The 23,947-nt window shown below is 42.2% G+C and overlaps 1 protein-coding gene across 1 annotated transcript in view; it reads right to left on the reverse strand.

Annotated features, from left to right (window-relative positions):
• The window catches only part of RYR3 (ryanodine receptor 3), a 576,153-nt gene that overhangs the window by 294,840 nt on the left and 257,366 nt on the right, over nucleotides 1–23,947 (reverse strand). The window contains exons 6-10 of the mRNA XM_060419037.1: nucleotides 19,049–19,161; nucleotides 17,837–17,936; nucleotides 14,947–15,040; nucleotides 7,097–7,171; nucleotides 4,175–4,331 (exon numbers count right to left, since the gene is read on the reverse strand). Of these exons, the coding sequence (XP_060275020.1) occupies nucleotides 4,175–4,331; nucleotides 7,097–7,171; nucleotides 14,947–15,040; nucleotides 17,837–17,936; nucleotides 19,049–19,161 (539 nt within the window). The remainder of the gene's footprint in view (nucleotides 1–4,174; nucleotides 4,332–7,096; nucleotides 7,172–14,946; nucleotides 15,041–17,836; nucleotides 17,937–19,048; nucleotides 19,162–23,947) is intronic.

Raw genomic sequence — 23,947 nt, forward strand, 5'->3', positions numbered from 1 at the left:
AGACTTCAAATGAGGCGCAACTAGAATAAGAACTGTGTTCAAGGTTCCACAGAGGGTAGACGGGAATCAAGGCCAGATCTAGATGACTTGGAAGCCATGCTCTATCTGACACCCTACTCCTTCCAGATTGAGGGGACAGGAGCAAGGCTGTAATTCAGAGCCTCCAAAACCTCCCAGACCTCCACTTTGATTTGGATCTCCTGGTGAAGGAGAGGAATGTGAGCTCTGACCAAGATCCTGTTCCGCTCAGTCACACAGTTGGCTCAGAGACCACAGTTTGATTCCATTTGAACAAAGCAACACTGCAGCCGATGCTTAACCTTGACCCCTCCCAGTAAGGCTCAGTCATGTCCCTGTCCTGTCCTGTGGGTACAAGAGTCACATGGATACCTGCCATCCTCCTCGTAAGGGCATCTTGCTGAGGATGTGAACACACACCTGCAGCTGTCCCCAGGCCCCGATCATGTAGTCATAGCTGTCATGGGCTAACACAACTTGACAGGAAACATGGGGTTGGAAGCCCATCACTGCCAATGACTCACAGCCCAGCGCCCTCAGTGTCCTCCTAGAAATGTAGGCACCTAAACGGCACTCCTTCCAGGAGTCTCTTCTCTTGTTTTTCAGATTCTCCAGCATACAGAGAAGATCAGATAATCAGATAATCCCCCACTTAATCTCATTCACAGAGGCACAAATAACATACTGTCTCTTCCTCTCAGCCTTCCCAGTGAGTCTCCTCAACCCCTGTGCCACCTTTCAGAACCTGGTCCACTATCTCAGACAACTTTCTGCTGTCTGCTCCATCACCTAACACCTGGTACAGCCGAGAGCTAGGAAGACAACACAGCACCTTCCTGCTGTGAAAACCTGAGCAAACTAATCCCTCTGCTGGGGAACATCACTATTCCCAAGTGAGGGGAAGCAACTGGAGAGTGTATTTAAGGCAGAGGGCCTGTGCCAAGCATGATAAAAAGACATTTACTGGGATTTCCCTGGTGGTCGGGTAGATAGGAATCCACCTGCCAACGTAGGGGACACGGGTTCGATTCCTGGTCCAGGAAGATTTCACACGTGGGCCAACTACGTAGTGCACTGCAACTAGTGAAGCCCTCGAGCCCATGCTCCTCAACAAGAGAAGCTCCCGCAGTGCAACCAGAGAGGATCCCTCTGCTCATGGCAACTAGAGAAAGCCAGCACACAGCTGTGATGACCCAGTGCAGCCAAAAATAAAATAAAATTTAAAAAGACATTTACAGAGGAGGAGTCTGGAGGCCCAGAGAAATGAAGGCACCTCTAGAGTTCTTCCGCAGGAGCTCTTCAGATTGCTGAGGACAGAACTATGGGCTCCTGCATGTTCTTCCTTCCTGTGCAGTTTTGTGGCTAAAATGCCCAATGCCCTGCCCACACGATATCCCAAGGAATCCCGGATCTCCTGGGGAAGCAGCCTTATCTTGATCAGACATGGAGACTAGGACATTTTAATTTCAGTTTCTTTCAAATTAAAATAAAGGTAACTGGGCTGAATACCGCTGCACTGAGAGTTATTTAAACCTCTGACTCTGTGACGCCCATGAGATGCAGGTGCGCTGCCAAGTGCGCTGGACAGTGTGACTCACGGGCGGCTTTCTGTCCAGCCCTGCCATGTGGGCAGCCCCCTGGTACCATGACGGCTTTCAGCCATCCGCTGCTGGCCTCCCTGTGTGTGGGAACGGGGGGGAGATAAGCAACGAGCCTTTTGAGGGTAAAATGTGCTCACAGGCAGGAAGTGGTGCCAAGTGAAAGGAGTGTTACGGAGACTCTCTGTGGTGCTCTGAGCCTTTCTGGCTTCCCACAGAGGCCGCAGCACAGTGCCGAGCCATGCTCTGTGAGGCTGAGCCAAGAAAGGAATGGAAGGGAAGAGTCCCCTTGGAACAGGATCCTGCCAGCTGCCTGGAAGGCCACCCGACTTTTCTGCTGTCACAAGAGAAGCCTCTTTCTTGGTAAAGGTCTCCAAGTCGGGGTCTATCCAGGGCTGAGAAGACCGGGATGGAATACTCGAAGAGGGGACAAGCCAAGCTGGCATTCTCAGGCATTTCCTTGGTCGTCGGCCACGATGAGTCACTTCTTACCTTCTGCCTCTCTCTGGCTTCCCCTGCCTGCCCTCCCTCCACATCCCACATCCGAGTTGTCTCTCAGGGAAGAATGGGAAGACTCCTCTCTGCTGTTAGAACTTTCCTGTTGTTTTGTTTTGCTGCTCCTTTCAGCCAATTGCAGTGCCCTAACTCATGGAAATGGCAACCCACTCCAGTATTCTTGCCTGGAGAATCCCATGGACAGAGGGGCCTGGTGGGCTACAGTCCATGGGTTGCAGAGTCAGACACGACTGAGTGACTCCGGGTAACTCATTTCCTGGAGGTAAAAATGTTTTACTCCATGGTTATAAACTTGAATTTAAAATCCTTCTTGTGTGGGGAATCTTAAAAAAATAAAAGTGACGGTAATATAAATGGAGATGTGTTCTGAGAACCCGAATGGAGTCAAGGAGCTAATGCACCATTAGAAGAGAAGCAGAGAGAAGAGATGCTTGAAAGAAATTTAGGGCAGAAAACTCTCATTTCTCTCTCTCTTTTTTTTTTTTTTTGGCCACACTACACAGCATGTGGGATCTTTTTCCCTGATCAGGCATCAAACCCTTGCCTTTGTGCTGGAAGCTCGGAGTCTTAACCACTGTACTACCAGGAAAGTCCCAGGAAGCTCTCATTTCTTCATCTTTGAACGATGGGTGCAGGAAAGCCTAACTCTGATAGAGGGTAACTAGGGCAGAAAAACCTCTAAGCCAAAGAGATTCTCTGCCTCAAATACTTTAGGGCCATAAGAGAGGGGAAAAGGAGTCTGACCCTCTGCTTCAAGGAAGGTGGTGCTGAAAAACTGGCCTCTTCTGATTCATTATGAAACAGAGATGTCCCCATGGAAATTCAGCTGTCAGCCTGACACCAAGTCCTACACGAACAGAATCATCAATAACCCTTTATGGAAATTGTGTTGAGAACACAAATCAAGATCTGTGTCCGGAAAGGAGCAAAGAAGAGTGAAGCTAGAGATGAAGCTCCCAACAGAGATGCTGAGCCTCTTAGAAAGTGTGGGCTGCTATAACTATGGATACACTGTGCAGAGCCTGTCTCATGCTTGGGTGCTCTTTCCAGAACAATCCTAAAGTGACAGAGCACCAAACCGTCCATCAGGAGCTGGCTCAGCGTGTGATTCTGACCATCCAGCTAGATCAGACTCTGAGTAACATAGAGTCAAAACTTGGCTGACCGTTAAAGACAGAAGTTTAAAAAAAAACATTTCTCTCTCTACACATCAAATGGCAAATCTACGTGTTTGGGGTTAACCTAGCTGCCACAGAATGTGCTCTCTGCAGAGGCAGGCGAGGCACAGTGGAGCTAAGAGATCTGCAGAAAACACATGATGAGGAAAAGAACTAGTAATTCTGTTTAATATGAATAACTGCAAGACGATGCCATGTCCAGAATTAAGCCTCCTCTGCATCTCTCTGAGAGAAATTACTTCTTTGATTTAAATAAACATAACACTGGAACTCATGCCTCCATGTTATCTTTGCTGTATGGGAGTGAAGCAATAAGACTTAAGTGAAAGTGAAGTTGCTCAGTCATGTCTGACTCTTTGCAACCCCGTGGACTGTAGCCCACCAGGCTCCTCTGTCCATGGGATTTTCCAGGCAAGAGTACTGGAGTGGGGTGCCATTTCCTTCTCCAGGGGATCTTCCTGACCCAGGGACTGAACCCAGGTCTCTCGTGTTGCAGGCAGACGCTTTACCATCTGAGCCACCAGGTAAGCTCTAATAAGACTTAAAAGTATTAAAAACAATTCAGAACATATTAAGCAACAATAACATTTTCCAGTAGCCCCAGAGCAACACTGTCATTCCCGTGATCCTTTTGTTTTTTAGGGCTTTCCACTTTCCATTCAAGCCTTTCTCTCTTAAGACTTCAGTCTTCATCCAGGGTACACATTCCTCTACGAATTCAATTTAAAAGATAAAAGAACAAAGTATTTATCACTGGTCTAATTTCCAATTCCGTTTTGTTCCAGCCTATTTTTTTTGCAGTCGTAGTTCTACCTGGAGGTTTCAGAGCTTTCGCTTTGAGAATAAAGTCAAAATCCACCTCACCTTGGATGCTCGAAAAGAGAAGGCTGTGGACTTGGTGTCTGACTTTCCCCGGTCTTGCAGGATAAGGCCCTGGTCTTCTGTCAAGGCCAGGTAGTGGCCTGTGGTGAGATGCCGGAGGCGGAAAGCCTGTCCCCATCTGATGTTACTGCCACTCCAGCTGGACAGATGAAAGAGAGAAGAAATTGAATTTACACAAAAAATAGGTCTTTTTCAATGTTTACCCTGTGCATTTTTACATATGGTCTGACTCAGTACCCTTCAACGGTACATCCCCTGACTCCTGGCTTGCTCCAGGATTGTCTATCTGCCTACAGCTCATCACTTCTCACTCTTCTGGCTAAGATCAAGTGTCTACAACTCAGCATGGCATTCTCCTGTGAGCTCTCTTCTAACCTTTAAGATCACCAACAAGGAACATGGCCCTCTGGGCAGGTCCGTGGTTTAATGTAACTGGAAGTTCCAAGCTTCTAATTTTTCCTTCATTCACTGAAATGTCTTGATGCCAAAAATCACACACAAAAAATGAGAAGCCCGCTTTTGAAGAGAAACTTGTGTCTGGGAAAGTGAGGCATTTCCAAATGCACAGTCTCCACTCAAGTATTTTACTACCTCCACTAATTTGAAAAGACATACGCACCCCTACGTTCATTGCAGCGTTATTCACAATAGCCAAGACATGGGAGCAACCCAAGTGTTCATCATTAAAAAAGAAAACGTGGCATATACGCATACACAATGGAATAGCATCCAGTCATAACAAAGAATGAAGCCGTGCCATTTGCGAGAACATGGGCGGATCTTGAGGCTACTATCTAAGTGAAGTAAGTCAGACAGTAAGACAGACGCCATATACTCTCACTCATGCGTGGCATCTGATAAACAAAGCAAACGAGCGAACAAAACAACACAGAATTCACAGAAACAGAGAACAGACTGGTGGTTGTCAGAGAGAAGGGAGGCTGGGGAGGTGGGAGAAACGGTTAAAGGGGATCAAGAGGTACAAACTTCTAGTTATAAAATAAATAAGTCATGGGGATGTATGTAAGGTACAGCATGGCAGTAATATACATATTTTATAATATATATAGTCAATAATATATATATACTATATATAGCAATAGTAATATATATATTATTGACGATCATCACAATTTGAAAGTTGCTAAGAAAGTAAGTCTTAAGAGCTCTTATTGCTAGAAAAATTGCAATTCTGTAATGGTGACATATAATAACTAAACTTACTTCAATAGTCATTTTGCAATGTAAACAAATGTCAAATCATTATACTGCACACATAAAACTAATATAATACTGTATGTCAATCCTACTTTAATAATGAAAAGAATCCTCTCTTCAAGAGAAATAAGAATGTTTATGCTGTTTATACTCACCAGGGAGAGACAAATAATAAACAAATAAACATAAATAAGTAAATATTGTGGAATGTTACAAGATGTTAAATTTCATGGGAAAAAGTAAAGCAGAATAAGATGATTGAGATAAGTGAGAGTCCATGCTGAATGGGTTGTAGAACCATATGGTCCTCCATCAAAAGGCTGGCATTCAATAAAAGTCATGGTAAGTGCTAGGGCAGAAATTATTCACAGAATAATCTGTATCTAATTATCTTTTCAGTTAGAACAAAATGTTTCAGAAATACATGTATCAATTTTTAAAATGACTCTCCCCTTGATCTAATTCTTTGGAGTACCAAAGAATCAAATTACATTAATAGAAGCCTTAAATTCTTCATGTTTAAGACTCTGGAGAAATAAAGAACCATAACTGGAACTATATATACATACTTATTTTTTAAAAAGTTCATTAAACAAGAACCAACCCGTAATATCCTGAAAAAAAAAAAAACAGAGTATGTTGCTATAAAAACTTCAGCAGGCTTGAAAGAGAATATAAATGCCACAAGCCAGCTAACAAGTGGGTACTCCTTAGGACACCGTACTCTTTCGGTCAGCCTCTTCTAGAGTTCCTCAATAAAGTAAAATTGAATGTACCTGTATTTGTGTGTAAGAGAAATTCTAATATTTTCTCCTGATCGCCAATGGATTATCTTGAGGACCCCTTGGAGGCATATACACCCCCACCCACTAGAGATTTTATTTTGAACATGTGTTCAGGGAGATATGGAACAGAGAGCTAGAGGGAAAGGCAGAGAAAGAAAACAAAAAATGGCCACACCGACCCTCTGCTCTTACCCCGAGCAGTTTAGCTTTAGCCTAACTTGTGATCCTGCTCAGCAAAAGAAAGGTCCAGAGCTTAACTGAACTCCGCTGCAGTAGAGATGCCATGTTTTACTCAAGTACCTGTCTCCAAAGTCTTGGTGTCCTGTTCCTTCCATCCAGTTGTTTCTGACAAGTCCTGGTAAATATGGTTTTCTTCAGAGCTACATGTCCAGTGATGTTTTAGTCTTCCCTACCTCATGCCATCACAGCCACCACTCTGTCAATTAAAGCTAACTTTGCTTTGGAGCCAACAAGGCTACCGGGAGGAGGAAGACTCACCTGGGTTCCAGAGAATCTATTTAAGAAAATAAATGGGAGAAGAGCTTCCATGGCTTTCGGTGGACATGTCTATGCTTGCCTTTTATAACATAGTCACTGCAAGGGTAGCAGGAGCTGGGGGCTTGGATCAAGCAATAGAGCCTGCTAACTTCAGAGTCAAAGCAGAAGACTTGGAAATCATGTGTGTGCGTGCGTGCACACGCGCACATGTCTGTGCACTGTGCTTTAAAAACAAAACCAAAAGTCACAGACATTTCAGAATTTACCTCTGCCAAGTAACTTCTGAGAGTTTGCCAGCTATTGTAGAACAAATGTAACATTTAAGACAATAGGTTGTCCTTGGCAGGGGTCGGGGGCGGGGGGAACCAATCTTGAAAAGAATGCAACCCTGAAGCTCCATTACCTTATCCGAAGGGGTTCCACTCTCCATAGCGATCTGGCTCTCGTGCCAGCTCCCCCAGCTTCATAGTATATCCTCCTGTGAAAAGAGGTGGAGATTAGAGCCTCCGCGCGTGATGTTGATCAGCACTGGGCAGGGGACAGCTCCCTGCAGAGGCTGCTCAGAACACACTATATTTCTCAGGACTCATAGTAAGCAAAATGAGAAACAAACCTCAAAGACAGACACAATTTCCTATTCTCTCTTAAAAGGGAAAAAAGGTGCTAAAGGGGAAGGAAATGCTCACCACATACATGTCGTGGACACTCATGGACTGTCATGTGTACAGTGAAAGGACCGTCTCCATTTCTACATCAGACGTCAAAACAGTCCAGTCACATATCATCAGATCAAGTACTGAATGCTCCGTTTCATTCACGTTCAGCTCCCTGATGCAGTTTCATATCTTTATAAAATGTATCTGTACTTGTAAAACACATGCAGTACAGGGTGAACTCATTTCCATTGTTCTAGGAAGCTGGGGACAAAGCTTTATCCTCAGCTACTGTGGTGTTCAGGGTTTTATTACTATACTGTTGTTCCCTTTCCTGCATTAACAATCATCTTAAAGTGTTTTTAACTAAAATTTTTATTTTGGAATAATTGTAGATTTATAAAAATGTTGCAAAGATAGTCCAGAAAGTGTCTGTAAAGTCTCACTCAGGTTTCTTTATAGCTATCATCTTACAATAGGAAGCAGAGTTGTCAGAACTAAGAAACCAACATTGGCTCATCACTGCTAATTTAACTCAAGACTTTATTTCGATTTTACCAGTTTTTCTATTAATTTTGTTTCCTGTTCCAGAGTCCCATCCTGGGTGTCACATTGCATTTAGTTGTTATGTTTTCCCTGTTTCTTTTGGTCTCTTAGAGTTTCTTAGTATTTTCTTGTTTTTCATGCCTTTGCCAGGTTTGAAGAGCACAAGTCAGCCTTTTTGTAAAACTGGGTTTGTCTATCTGATGATTAGCAAAGTCTATTTTAAAAAATCTGTACAATAGGGACCAACTTATCCATATCAGATTATGAGAAATTAAATGAACTATCCTTGTTTAAAGGTATGTCTCATGAATAGTGGTCCCTGATTTCCGGGCATACTGAATCCAGATACTTTCTGAGAATCTTGTGACTTTAGATCAAGATTGATCATTTAACTTCATTTAATTTCACTAATTTAAAAAGATGCCTCTACTGTAGAAGATTTGAACGTATCACTACTGAATTACTCAAACCACAGGAGAATCTTGATCTACATCTTGAGACAACAGTTAATTAACAGAGGGGAAGAGGAAAAATGCAGTAATTATTTGTTTCTCCCAGGAAGTAATATAATTATGAGTTGGTTACAAATATTAATTTTGGGTGTCAGGTAGACCTGAATTTGAAGCTATTAGTTTTATGAAATTGCCAAGTTCTTTCAAATCTCTGTGCATCAGCTTCCTTGTCTGTAAAATGAACCTAATAGGGTATTTACATCAAGGAATTGTTGTGAGCATTTAATGTGGTTTCCTTAAAGTAATGTACTCTGCATAGAAGTTAAATAAGCAGGGGGACAATATGAAGCCTTGACGTACTCCTTTTCCTATTTGGAACCAGCCTGTTGTTCCATGTCCAGTTCTAACTGTTGGTTCCTGACCTGCATACAGATTTCTCAAGAGGCAAGTCAGGTGGTTTGGTATTCCCATCTCTTTCAGAATTTTCCACAGTTTATTGTGATCTATACAATCAAAGGCTTTGGCATAGTCAATAAAGCAGAAATAGATGTTTTTCTGGAACTCTTTTGCTTTTTCCATGATCCAGCAGATGTTGGCAAATTGATCTCTGGTTCCTCTGCCTTTTCTAAAACCAGCTTGAACATCAGGAAGTTCACAGTTCATGTATTGCTGAAGCCTGGCTTGGAGAATTTTGAGCATTCCTTTACTAGCATGTGAGATGAATGCAATTGTGTGGTAGTTTGAGCATCCCTTGGCATTGCCTTTCTTTGGAATTGGAATGAAAACTGACCTTTTCCAGTCCTGTGGCCACTGCTGAGTTTTCCAAACTTGTGGGCATATTGAGTGCAGCACTTTCACAGCATCATCTTTCAGGATTTGAAAGAGCTCAACTGGAATTCCATCACCTCCACTAGCTTTGTTTGTAGTGATGCTTTCTAAGGCCCACTTGACTTCACTTTCCAAGATGTCTGGCTCTAGATTAGAGATCACATCATCATGATTATCTGGGTCGTGAAGATCTTTTTGTACAGTTCTTCCATGTATTCTTGCCACCTCTTCTTAATATCTTCTGCTTCTGTTAGGTCCAGACCATTGCTGTCCTTTATCGAGCCCATCTTTCCATGAAATGTTCCCTTGGTATCTCTCATTTTCTTGAAGAGATCTCTAGTCTTTCCCATTCTGCTGTTTTCCTCTATTTTTTTGCACTGATCGCTGAAGAAGGCTTTCTTATCTCTTCTTGCTATTCTTTGGAACTCTGCATTCAGATGCTTATATCTTTCCTTTTCTCCTATGCTCTTTGCCTCTCTTCTTTTCACAGCTATTTGTAAGGCCTCCCCAGACAGCCATTTTGCTTTTTTGCATTTCTTTTCCATGGGGATTGTCTTGATCCCTGTCTCCTGTACAATGTCACGAACCTCATTCCATAGTTCATTAGGCACTCTATCTATCAGATCTAGGCCCTTAAATATATTTCTCACTTCCACTGTATGATCATAAGGGATTTGATTTAGGTCATACCTGAATGGTCTAGCGGTTTTCCCTACTTTCTTCAATTTCAGTCTGAATTTGGTAATAAGCAGTTCATGATCTGAGCCACAGTCAGCTCCTGGTCTTGTTTTTGTTGACTGTATAGAGCTTCTCCATCTTTGGCTGCAAAGAATATAATCAATCTGATTTCGGTGTTGACCATCTGGTGATGTCCATGTGTAGAGTCTTCTCTTGTGTTGTTGGAAGAGGGTGTTTGCTATGACCAATGCATTTTCTTGGCAAAACTCTATTAGTCCTTGCCCTGCTTCATTCCGCATTCCAAGGCCAAATCTGCCTGTTACTCCAGGTGTTTCTTGACTTCCTACTTTTATATTCCAGTCCCCTATAATGAAAAGGACATCTTTTTTGGGTGTTAGTTCTAAAAGGTCTTGTAGGTCTTCATAAAACCGTTCAGCATCAGCTTCTTCAGCATTACTGGTTGGGGCATAGACTTGGATAACTGTGATATTGAATGGTTTGCCTTAGAGATGAACAGAGGTCATTCTGTCATTTTTGAGATTGCATCCAAGTACTGCATTTCAGACTCTTTTGTTGACCATGATGGCTACTCCATTTCATCTGAGGGATTCCTGCCCGCAGTAGTGCAGAGTACATCATGAGAAACGCTGGACTGGAAGAAGCACAAGCTGGAATCAAGATTGCCAGGAGAAATATCAATCACCTCAGATATGCAGATGACACCACCCTTATGGCAGAAAGTGAAGAAGAACTAAAAAGCCTCTTGATGAAAGTGAAAGTGGAGAGTGAAAAAGTTGGCTTAAAGCTCAACATTCAGAAAACGAAGATCATGGCATCTGGTCCCATCACTTCATGGCAAATAGATGTGGAAACAGTGGAAACAGTGTCAGACTTTATTTTTTTGGGCTCCAAAATCAGTGCAGATGGTGACTTGCAGCCATGAAATTAAAAGATGCTTACTCCTTGGAAGAAAAGTTATGACCAACCTAGATAGTATATTCAAAAGCAGAGACATTACTTTGCCAACTAAGGTCCGTCTAGTCAAGGCTATGGTTTTTCCTGTGGTCATGTATGGATGTGAGAGTTGGACTGTGAAGAAGGCTGAGCGCCAAAGAATTGATGCTTTTGAACTGTGGTGTTGGAGAAGACTCTTGAGAGTCCCTTGGACTGCAAGGAGATCCAACCAGTCCATTCTGAAGGAGATCAACCCTGGGATTTCTTTGGAAGGAATGATGCTAAAGCTGAAACTCCAACACTTTGGCCACCTCATGACAAGAGCTGACTCATTGGAAAAGACTCTGATGCTGGGAGGGATTGGGGGCAGGAGAAGGGGACGACCCAGGATGAGATGGCTGGATGGCATCACAGACTCGATGGACGTGAGTCTTGGTGAACTCCAGGAGATGGTGATGAACAGGGAGGCCTTGTGTGCTGCGATTCACGGGGTCGCGAAGAGTCGGACACGACTGAGTGTCTGAACTGAATTGAACTCAAAGTAATGAACATGTACAAAGATGTTCATGGATGCACAAAATATTGTGTACTGTTGATTTATCCAAATTTTGTCTATAGACACTTATAAACATGCATGGAAAGCTATATTACATGGCACAAGAATAAAATAAAACACTACATCAACCATAGTTAACTTTGGTTCTTAGGATTATAGAAGACATTCTAAACTTTTTGCAAATGTACATACTATCAGGAAATATGTAGTAGGTATTTAAAAGGAAGCTCTAGCATCCCAGGCATCTCTGTGCCAGGCCCAGAGTAGTAATGAGGCTGCACTGACCTAGCTCCACAGGAAAATTAGTTGAGATTTTCACGGATGCTTCTCCACCCTCAGTGAGAGCAAAAGGGTCTCTCAGGTAGAGATGGTGGAGCAGGTCACCTTAGGTCACATGACTTGAGGACTCTCCCCCTCTGCCATCTATGAATTCTAGAAGGTTAGTTCTTCTCGTCTAGGAAAAGGAGGCAGCTTGCTCCAGTGAATCTTGCAAGGTTACAGGGGTTGAAACAACCTGCTCCCACTCTCTAAAACAATTACCCCAGGAGAGGAGGTGAGTGGGTGGGGAACTGAGGTGCTCTGAAAGCGTGGCTGACAGCTCAGCCTTGGCTTCAGTAAGTGACTTACCCCAGGGTGCTTTACAAGCCCGAGCAGAGCCAAGGATCAGAGCTCAGAATGTTAGATTATCCTTTTGGCTTTGCACCCTGGGACAGTCAGCCTTTCTCATGGGCTTGGCTGCTCTCAGGTTTTATAAGGAATACAAGTGATTTCCTCTGGAAAGTCAGCCCCATTACAGTGGAATCACTTGCATGGTATCTTGGCTGTGGGGACCTCCTAGAATATTCTCAATTTCCTATTTCTTTGTGCTCTTCCACATTTTGGTACTCCTGGCCATCCTGGCCCACTCTGGGGGTTTATCTGATGACTCATGACAATGATGAGGCTTATCGTTCACCTCACAAAGACATCAAATAATGCCAAAGCATCCTATGTTGAATGAGAGACCAGTGACTACAAAGATCCAAGTTCCAGTACAAGGAACCACTGCTGACAACCCAGTCTCAACCCTTTCATGCTTCCTTACAATTTTTTTTAATCTATTTCTTTTTTTATCTAGATTTTTTAATATATTTCTTTTATTCTAAAATACAAATTAGCTCACATGAAATCCTCAGTCAAAGGAAAGCTACCTTTGCTCTTAACTCAATGATGGCATTCATGCCTGGCTCTGGGGCCCATTCTGGGAATTCATCTCCCCAGCATCTTCTTTCAAATTCTTGTCCCAACTTTCTTTTGGGTCAGGATTTTGTTGAACTACTCCACAGGAATGCCCAGAAAATGACAAGCTTCTCCAAGCAGCACAGTTTCTGCCTGGGCTGCTTCTAATTTCATTCTAAATATAATGGTGTGTGTGTGTGTGTGTGTGTGTGTGTGTGCACACGCATGCGTAAATGTGGAGGGGGGGGAGTGGGGTAAAGGGCCATGTACAGGTTATTTTAATTTTTTCCAAATTTCTTTCCTTAAAAAAAGAACAGGAATGAAAAAAATAAAAAGAACAGGAATGGAAAGAAAGAACTAGTGAGTTCCAATGTGTTCCATCTTAGATGTAGACAACTCTACACAACCTGCTCACAAAATTTCAGTTCTGCAAGCCTTCCCCTTAATGCAGCAGAATAAGATATTACAGAGACAGCACTTGGGCTACTGCACAATCTTACAGTTTAAAAATAAGGACAAGAAAATGGCAGTTGAATAGGATCATATAACGTCATTTAGCATAGGGAATCTTTAATTCCAACGGACATCAACTCAGCCTCTTTTCTAACTCAGAGATAACTGTGAGCCATGGGACCAGAATTAATCAGGCACTTGCCAGAGGTCTGTGTTTTATGTGTCCTAGACACCATTCTGGGTCACATCTGGTTCCTACGAAGGGACACACAGAGGACAGAGTGAGTAGGAAGAGGCTCAGAACGATAGACACTGCCAACGGATGGGCTTCCCTGGTGGCGCAGATGGTGAAGTATTCGCCTGCAATGCAGGAGACCTGGGTTCGATCCCTGGGTTGGAAACATCCCTTAGAGCAAGGCCTGGCAACCCATTCCAGTATTCTTTCCTGGAGAATCTGCATGGACAGAGGAGCCTGGGGTCGGCAAAAAGTCAGACATGACTAAGCAACTAAGCACAGCACAGCATTGCCAAAGGATAGTTCCTAAGATGTACAATAACACACTCAAGCACAGTGCTCCTGAGTGTCATTTAGGACATGAAATAAGGAAGGAGCCCTGGCTAGAGAGTTAGCATCTCTAGTTTTCAGGGTCCCAACCAAAATCATCCAGTGTGTGACCTTTGGCAGGAGCCTGAGTTAGACAGTTTCTAACACGTATAGATGTGAACCTGTGTTTCTAACAAAGTAAAGAAATGCAATCAGTGAGGTTCCCACAGGTGTCATGCAAAAACAAAGGACGTATTAGACAACTGGGAGATCAGACTCCCTGTTGCCTCAAGTGAAAAAGTGAAAGTTGCTCAGTCGTGTCTGACTCTTTGTGACCCCATGGATGATACAGTCCATGGAATTCTCCAGGCCAGAATACTGGAATGGGTAGCCTTTCCCCTCTCCAGGGGATCTTCCCAACCCAGGGATCGAACCCAGGTCTCCAGCATTGCAGGCGGATTCTTTACCAGCTGAGTCACAAGGGAAGGCCAAGAATATTGGAGTGGGTGGCCTATCGCTTCTTTAGCGGATTTTCTCGACCCAGGAATTGAACTGGGGTTTCCGGCATTGCAGGCAGATTCTTTGCTATACCAAGTTCAGTTTAATTTGGATCTGAGACTTGAGTTTTTAAAATACATCAGGGTTTCACAATTACCGGGGCCAAGTTTGTATATTCTGTTCCTCTATGTATAAGCCGAATACAAAAGGATGCTTCAGCATGAAGTTAAGATCTAGATTAACATCTTCCATCTCCTGACTTTGCATTATGGAAAAGCATCCACTGAGAGGATAACTAGAGGGCCAGAGAAAGCACCATGCTCAGCAGCTCCCTCTACACACTCCCTTCAGCGCTGTCCTCTGCTAAATCCAGCTCTGTCTGGACACTGACATTTGGTTTCTCCTATCCTATTTGGTGATAAGCAGAATGAAACCACTGAACTCCACCTTCATAGCACATAAACGGGGGAGTAAGAGAGATGATCTGCCTTTGAAGAACCTGCTGAATAATTTATGTAATTGCACAGACTCACTAGAATGATTACCCTGATTTCCAACACCAAAATGGGGGCTTCGGTCTGCAATTAAAGCTACCAGAAACTCCTTAGATTCCAGAGTAACCAAAGAAAACAGTGGGATTGAAAAGCATGATGGAATTGCTTGCCTAAGAAGCAGCATGTGTGTATAGCCATTCCTGTGAGCAAACTTGAACATACTGCCTTTCCTATTTTACAGCTGCAGCTCACGACTGGACAGAAGTCTGTCAGTTAACCAACACTTACAGAATTCATTGGTGGACATATCCAAATGCAAAATTTTTAGTCTGAGTCACCGGAGACAGGCAACAAGAGGAGGAGGAAGCTATTGGCTTACCTGTGCTGGGAATCATTCTGGTCTGTAGATGGTATCGTCAAACACTCATCATGACCATGGAAAAGACGTACTACATGCCCACCAAGCAGGTATCCTGTAACAGAATTATACCCTACCATGAGCTGACAGGAAGCTGAATAATGAGAACATATCTGAGTCAGTTATTCTAGAAAACACAAAGAGAGAAGCATTTGGGAAATGACAGATTCCACGAGTTCAGGCCTCAGGTAGAAAATCGACAAGAAAGTCAAACCAATTCACTGAAAGTTAAATAGGGATTCAGAGATGAACAAGCCCAGTATCCAAAGGGAAGGTGAAAACAATGTTAATTCATGTCATTAAAAGCCAAAAGGTCACCTGTAACTAGTACAGTGTATATCAACTATGCCTCAATAAAATAATACGTTAAAAAAATACACATACACACACAACCAAAAGGAAATTTGACTTGCTACGCTTAGGAAGGATTTTCCAACTGTTGAGGATATAAATACACCCAACACCAAGTTCCTGGATAAGCTCTTACAATGTTGATGTGTGTATTTTGTGGTAAGTTTCAAATCAAATTGCAGTCATGAGAAAGTAAGATGATACTGGGAAAGGAGAAGCAGACTTATTCTGAGCTTTCTTAGGAGTAGCTAGTTTTCGAACATGTTAAATAAACACAGATCAAACCTGAATGCTATTCTAACACCAAGAGAAGGCAGAATGACATTCCAGAATCCCTGAGTGGCCAAGCAGAGAGGCAGTATCACCTAGCCCTTAGTTTCCACAATAAGGAAAGGAATCTCAATAGCCATGGAGTTCAGAGATGGATAGGAAACAATGACCTTCAAGGACATGATGGCCAAATAGTCTTCAAATAAACGGCAAGTCTCCATTTAAAAAACATGGTAGCAGAAGAAGGGTCCCAGTATGAACTTTACTTTACACGAAGAAGTGGAATTTGTCATCCCTTTGAAACAAAAATTTCTCCCAACTAGTCTGTTCTCAGGAGACATATGGACTTAATATGTTCAATGTCTGTATCAGGATTTTGAGAAAATCACATAATTAGATCACTCTAGGGCCTGTGAAACTATTTTAAGTGTTGGATTATAACAGTAAGAAGGAGAAGTCATGCCAGGGGAGAAAAGGGTGTTATCAATACATCTTATACAGGGATAGTCTTGATATTCCCTAGTTCATTTTCTCCATCTGTTCAGGTAAGGCAAGTTCTTCTTAAGCTTTCCTCAAATGTTTAGAAGTTATTTTCTCATCTTCCTCTCTTTTACTGTACAAATATTTACAATTGTATACTTTTTTGCATTAAAATAATTCATGATATACTGTGGGGGCACTGTTAACAGCCAACTTATTTAGAAAGTTAACCCCTTCCATGATCACATTCTTGATTAAATGATCTATCATTTTACAATGGCGCAGCCATGCTCCATTTGCAGCCCATCATTTACAGTCCCCAGGCTTCTCCAATCAATATTCTATGGCACGAGGAAGCTGCCAAATGCTGGCGCATTACAACATTTCTTAATTGAAATATACCAGGGCAATAATCAGGAGAGAAGGGTCACGAGGAGGATCACTCCTTTTCTCAAGGGTTGAACTGGGTTTCTCACCAGCAGATGCTGAGAGAGCATTTTGCACAGAGTCAGATAACACAAGTGATCAGCTGCCCAAGCTCTACCACAAGGGCACTCAATACTTTTAAAAGCATTGTTGTGAAATGATTCGCAATTAATTAATTTCCACAAACCCTCTTGTGGGACTGAGCATTAATATTATCCCTATAGTGGAAATGAACAAAATTAACGTGGAGAAGATTCGGTCAAAACTTCCTCAGGGAATATTTTAACCTGGGATTCCCTGGTTCCTGAGAGGAAGGGAATGACTGACAAAATATTTAGAGCAGTGGGTGAATTCTGGTGTGAAAGAAGAGAGCTGAACACATCCTGCCTTTGAAAAGCCATCCTTCAGTTGCCAAAAGAGTTAAAAATTTGCTGTTCCTCATTTTTCAAGGTAGCTGTGATGCCTCCTGAAACTGGGGTATCACCTTGACAACTCTCAATTTTCCATTTTCCAACATCATCTAATAGAAAGAGGTTTCACAGACTCAAGATTTAAAATAGGGTTAGAACCTGTGATATGAGTATTTTTTTTAAAAATTCTGATCTTGCTATAAAGTGCTAGAATGTGATGTGATAACCCTTAGGTCACTGGCATCTGATTATCCTGCTCAGCAGTGATATTACCCATGAGTAAAATAAGGCCAGTATATTTATTATATAACTTGAAAGGTGTTATTGACTTTGCCTAGCTCAAAAAATAGAATGTGCTGAACAAACTTTGATGATCTTACTTCTAAGGGAAAAATAAAATATGGAGAAAATGCCATTTGTTATTTTTAAATGGCCTTCCATAAATATAAGTAAAAACAAATGGCCAAACATCCTTTTATTATAGAGAAAGTCCTCCTCCCACCTGTAGAGAGAGATGCATTGGGGAGAAATATAAAAAATATCACCTTCTTGGCAAATAATGTCTTCTAAAATTGAGCCTGCTAAGGTCTGTATACTTATAACCATAAATAAAACTGAAAAGTCAGTGGAAGAAGAAAGGTATGTCTCCAAGGTCCTGAACGCACACAGTGCGAAAACAATGGTACATTGAAAGAATTGTAAAATCATGTCAGAAGTGCTCATGAAATCAGAAATCAGGACAGGAAATAACCCATATTAACATGAGAGAAAGGAATTCAGGTGAACCAAAAATCATACTAAGTGGGTACTGAGACACCCGTGCCAGAACTGGAAAGTCGCAAAATACGTCAATATAAAACACAGCATAAGACAAACAGGCAGGCTGGGAGGTGAACACACAGAGAGAAGCACACCTTCTTCAACGCTACTTCCTGAGCACGTAGGATGTACATTCCAGAGTGTCTGCATAAAGGAGGCATCCACTTGTATGTTACCATTTGATATTGAGAGATGCTGCAGCAGAAACAGAAATGAGACATCCTTTAAATCACCAGGCCAGGCCTGACAGAAGCAGCTCACCTAGAATTTCAAGGGTTGAATTAAACAGCCTTACTCTCATCAGGCTTTTTCTACCTAGGCTGTGGGAGATTGCTCCACCCCATCTCGAAGCAGTTTCAAAGTGGGGCACTTTATTCAGGGAAGAGGAAGTATTCAGCTACAGAGGTGGCAGACATGCTGACTTCATCCCCTCAGCTGGATCTCAAATTCAACAGGAAGTTACCAACATTTATCCTTGGCAGGAGAAGGGGACTTACAAATGGGAAAAATTAATCCAGCCTTTGGTCTAGGCAAAGCAAAATCTGCTGGCAGAACTGGTGCTGGGAAGCTTAAAAACTTATCTCTGACATTTCTCTGATCCATAAGGAATTGCCCCCATCCCTTAAGGGCCTGATGTCAGTGCTGCTTGACATCTTGTATGGTTGCAAGTACCACTACCAGGGGCAAAATTTCACCTGCCTCTTCCAACCACTGTGACATCCCACACTCTGAAACACGTCCAATTCTCTTTCTCCCTCCAGTTATGGTTTTATATCCAACACTTTCTGGCTTGTTCCTAATTAGACAAGAGCTAACCAAAGTGATAAACTGAGTCCCTGGTGGCTCAGATGGTAAAGAATCTGCCTGCAATGCAGGAGATCCGGGTTTGACCCCTGGGTCAGGAAGATCCCCTGGAGAAGGGAGTGGCTATCCATTCCAGTATGCGTGCCTGGAAAATCCCATGGACAGAGAAACCTGGAAGGCTACATTCCATGGGGTCACAAAGAGTTGGAAGACTGAACAGCTAACACTACTATTAAAGGTAACTACTGTGTCAATTGTTGGCTTTTTAGGAAGTGCCTGGGGGCATTTAAGCTGGGAACAGTGCTTTAATCTAAAAAAAAAAGTAAAGTTACATTCCAGGCCCCATGATAATATGGCAGGAGAGACAATTTCATCGTCTCAAGTATACTGTGTAAAGCTAATCTTATCCTACCCAATCTGATGTGGTTCTGTTTTCCCTGGCCATCCATTCCTAAAAGAAACAAGTCTGGAAATGAAAGATGCTTGTGTTAGGAGGTACTTACAAGGTATCTTTCAGAGGACACACTGACGAGGATGAGGTCATCACCAATTCGAACCTTTTCTCCCTCAGACCTCTGCTTGGAAGCGGGATGAATGGTCCACCAACAGGCTTCTCCTACACAAAGGCTCCTTGAATTAGTGACTGCATCACAGAAGTCAATGTCCCTAACTCTGCCCCTCATTCTTCCTCCTGTTGAGAATCCCTGAAACACACACATACAAACACACACGCACGCACCCTCCAGACCTCAATTTCTATTTATCTATAAGCATTCCAGTTACCCCCACATCTGCTCTTGATTATGTTTGTCACTTTCATTTTCTTTACAAACAGAAAGATAGTGTTTGGAGAAGAATACTGGAGCCCCAAAGCTACATAAGCCTTTGAATATTTTTAATACATACAGAAAAATGATATTTTTTTTCATATGCACCTACAAATATTTCAGAAATAACTTCATTGGTCTACTGACCACTTATAGACCATTATCTTTGCCTCACCCCTTCCTTATGAAATTCTACTAAATCATCAGTAATTTCACTAAAAAAAAAAAATCAGAAAAAATCAAAAGGTCTAAATCTATAAGGTCTAAGACAACAGGTAAGAAATAAATAGCAAAGGAGAAAAATTGATATTTTGGGGAAAGGAATGTCAAAAGATGCTTTTAGCCAAGACAAAGCTACAACTCCAGTCTCTGGGTCAGAAAATGGGTTGAGAAGTTGATCCTAAGAAGTAAGGCCACTCCTGCTACATATTCTCCAGAAATTCTGTGAAATTGGAGGTAGCAGTTCCTTGTGAAGGCAACCATAGAAGATGGGGTTGAAAACAGGAGGAGTGGCTGAAAGTTTTAAGGGAACATTTGATCTTTTTCTCTATCCTGCAGGCCAGGCGGCTCTTCCTCCTCCACTCTACAGAAGAATATAAGTGATATCCGTGGAATGACAAACCACTCCAGGTATCAGGCACTGTCAGACATGGAAGTAAAGCGTATCGCTGAAAATGGAGAATAATTAGAATTCTGTGCTCTGATTAGTAAAATCTCAGCTCCCTTTCCTCTACCTCCATTCGTCAGCTTCCTGAATGCCAGCTGTGATGCTGAACCACCCCCGACCCAAATGAAGATTACTGTTTAGTTTGGAAGCAAAACTACCCAACAAAAACCATACTGCTGTTTGGGCATATCCAGTGCAATTTCCAGGTCCCTGCTAGATTATCCCAAAGTGAAACTTAACACATGGCAAGCCACTCACACAGTTGGGGCTTCCTGTCGGTTTTTACTGCCTTGATCTAAACATCAGCTGGGACCAGGGATAAGCCGACATGTAAGGAAAGTCTCTAACATGAACAACAGGAATAAACCAAAAAGTGGGGAAAGGGGAAAAATGAAGATTACAGAGAGCTAAAGATAACTTCAAACAAATCTTAGAATTAATAATCTCAGAGGCATAAGGAAAAGTAACATTCATGAAGCAGCTAGGAAAGTATCCATGAAGGGTCCCTTCAAAGAGAAAAAAATCTCTTTGATCCTGAAAAAGAGAGAAAGAAACAGGAAAGTTATAGGATAAAGTTGAAAATTTTTCCCACAATGAAGAAAAGCAGATTAGAAACAAGACTGCAAAGAAAATTAGGAAACCGACCTAGAGGAATTTCAGAAAGCAGTAAGAGAACATGAAGGGAGAACATTAACTAAGAGATATTTAACTTTTCCCAAGGCTGAAAGACAAACACTTTTAGAATGAAGGGGCCTGCAGAGTCCCTAGCACAGTGGAGAACAGACACACGCATGCACACACACCAGGGTCCAGTCCTGTGAGACTAAGAACAAGAAAGAAAGGAAAAAAAAGAACAAGAAAGATCCAGGACAAGACAGCACTGTGGAACTGTAGACATCAGGGCAAAAGAGAAGATCCAGGTAGCTCAGAAACTATAAACAGGTCACACACAAAGGATCAGGAAGCATAATGTGGACAGACGTCTCAACAGCCAGACCAAAAGCTAGAAGGAAACAAAAAACCTTCAGGGTGCTGAGAAAAAAATATTTCCCATATAGAATGCTTCTACGAATTACTTGTGAAGCTGAAATTAAGAAACTTTCAGACAACAAGTTGTCTCCCATGGATATTTTCTGTAAAAGTTACTGGAAACGAGCTCCCCCCAAATGGTGTGATCAACCAATAAGGGAGGAAAACATGAGATCTGGGAAATACAGAATCTTGGAAAGAGGAAACAGGAATTTCCCTCATGATGGTGTATGTTTCTAAGAGGATGTAACCAACAGAATAGCTGTTGTGACCGAATCTAATCAGGGACAGTTACTGTTCTTTGGGACGGTTTGGAAATAAATGACTAGGTCATGGAAAGTAAAGCAACAAACAAGGCAATTATTAAGTAGTGGAAAGCACAAAGGTAATACCACAAAGTGAACTGACCATAGTATATCATGAGTCTCATTTGCAAATAAAAGTTACAGTTATGCCAATGTAAGTAGTTAATATTGACTTGATAGTTATATAAAAAATAGGTGCAAATATACTAGGCAGGTGGAAGGAGAAAACAGAGAAGAGAGGAGCACAAGAGGTACATTTTTATTATTCATTTAGGACATCAATATATCATGCCCAATCTGGAAAGAATAACTAAGGAGCAGGAAGCCGTATGACTACACACAGTGCGGAACATACTGGAGGAGCTGAAAGTGGATGCCTGAGAGGCGGGGGTCCAGAACAGGGAGGGGCGGGGCAAGAGGTAGATGCTTTCTGTATGCAAAAGAGCACTATGTCTCTCTTTATGTTCAGGTATTACTTTGATTCACTTTGGATAAATAAATATGATAACATTGATTACACTTTAACTAGACTTAAAATTTTATAACAGAAGAGGCTGGTCTCTACATTCAAAGAGGAAAATGACAGGTGAGTATCCATCATGTGCACTGGACCACTGAGGGGGATCAGGATGAAGGGGTCCTAAAGAGATGCATAGGAGAAGGCACCTTTGCTCTCTCACCCTCTCCTGGGAGCAGGGCAGTGGTCTGGAGCCCAGGAATGGGCCAATCCCTAAGTCAGTAGGGTATGTGGAGCCAGTTGAGGATCCTAAAATGTTTTTTCCCCCCAATTCTAAACTAATCCTAAATCTATGTCTAGAAAACAACAACAAAAACTTTCGAAAGGGAAAAAAAGAACTCCTTAAGCAAAACCAAGGGCAAAATGGTCATCAGCTCTGTTAAGTCAGTCAAATCACTTATTATCCACTATGCAGGGGAAACGCTTCCAGAAATATTCAAGAAACTGCTTCCAAACTTCTCCTCACATTGTCCTAGACATTCAACTCAACTATTGTTTTCAATTCAGAAGTGGCTTCTGAGTCAAAAGCGCATTCCCAGGATGACCTGGGTAAACAAAGCAATGCTATTCTGTTGGTTCCTGAGCAACCCTCCTTTTAAGGAGAGAAGACTCACCCCAGGCCATACTGAACTGAATCTGAGCTGCAGGGAAGTTATTTCCCTCTCCCACACATACAAAGCTGACTTTCTTCAAGGTGAATATGAAATGGGTTAGGGATGAGGGAGGTAAAATAAATTATTTTAGGCTCTAGGTTTTCATGTGGATACCAAAAGAGGAACTCCCCAGGTCATTAGGTGCCCAATATGCTACTGGAGATCAGAGGAGAAATAACTACAGAAAGAATGAAGGGATGGAGCCAAAACAAAAACAATACCCAGCTGTGGATGAGACTGGTGATAGAAGCAAGATCCGATGCTGTAAAGAGCAATATTGCATAGGAACTTGGAATGTCAGGTCCATGAATCAAGGCAAATTGGAAGTGGTCAAACAAAAGATGGCAAGGGTGACCATCAACATTTTAGGAATCAGCAAACTAAAATGGACTAGAATGGGTGAATTTAACTCAGATGACCATTATATCTACTACTGCGGGCAGGGATCCCTCAGAAGAAATGGAGTAGCCATCATGGTCAACGAAAGAGTCTGAAATGCAGTACTTGGATGCAATCTCAAAATGACAGAATGATCTCTGTTCGTCTCCAAGGCAAACCATTCAATATCACAGTTATCCAAGTCTATGCCCCAACCAGTAACACTGAAGAAGCTGAAGCTGAACGGTTTTTGAAGACCTACAAGACCTTTTAGAACTAACACCCAAAAAAGATGTCCTTTTCATTATAGGGGACTGAAATGCAAAAGTAGGAAGTCAAGAAACACCTGGAGTAACAGGCAAATTTGGCCTTGGAATGCGGAATGAAGCAGGGCAAGGACTAATAGAGTTTTGCCAAGAAAATGCACTGGTCATAGCAAACACCCTCTTCCAACAACACAAGAGAAGACTCTACACATGGACATCACCAGATGGTCAACACCGAAATCAGATTGATTATATTCTTTGCAGCCAAAGATGGAGAAGCTCTATACAGTCAACAAAAACAAGACTAGGAGCTGACTGTGGCTCAGATCATGAACTGCTTATTACCAAATTCAGACTGAAATTGAAGAAAGTAGGGAAAACTGCTAGACCATTCAGGTATGACCTAAATCAAATGCCTTATGATTATACAGTGGAAGTGAGAAATAGATTTAAGGGCCTAGATCTGATAGATAGAGTGCCTGATGAACTATGGAATGAAGTTTGTGACACTGTGCAGGAGACAGGGATCAAGACCATCCCCATGGAAAAGAAATGCAAAAAAGCAAAATGGCTGTCTGGGAAGGCCTTACAAATAGCCGTGAAGAGAAGAGAGGGGAAAAGCATAGGAGAAAAGGAAAGATACAAGCATCTGAATGCAGAGTTCCAAAAGAATAGCAAGGAGAGATAAGAAAGCCTTCTTCGGTGATCAATGCAAAGAAATAGAGGAAAACAACAGATTGGGAAAGACTTGAGATCTCTT

Source organism: Ovis aries, chromosome 7 (assembly GCF_016772045.2).
Source record: "Ovis aries strain OAR_USU_Benz2616 breed Rambouillet chromosome 7, ARS-UI_Ramb_v3.0, whole genome shotgun sequence".
Taxonomy (NCBI): domain Eukaryota; kingdom Metazoa; phylum Chordata; class Mammalia; order Artiodactyla; family Bovidae; genus Ovis; species Ovis aries.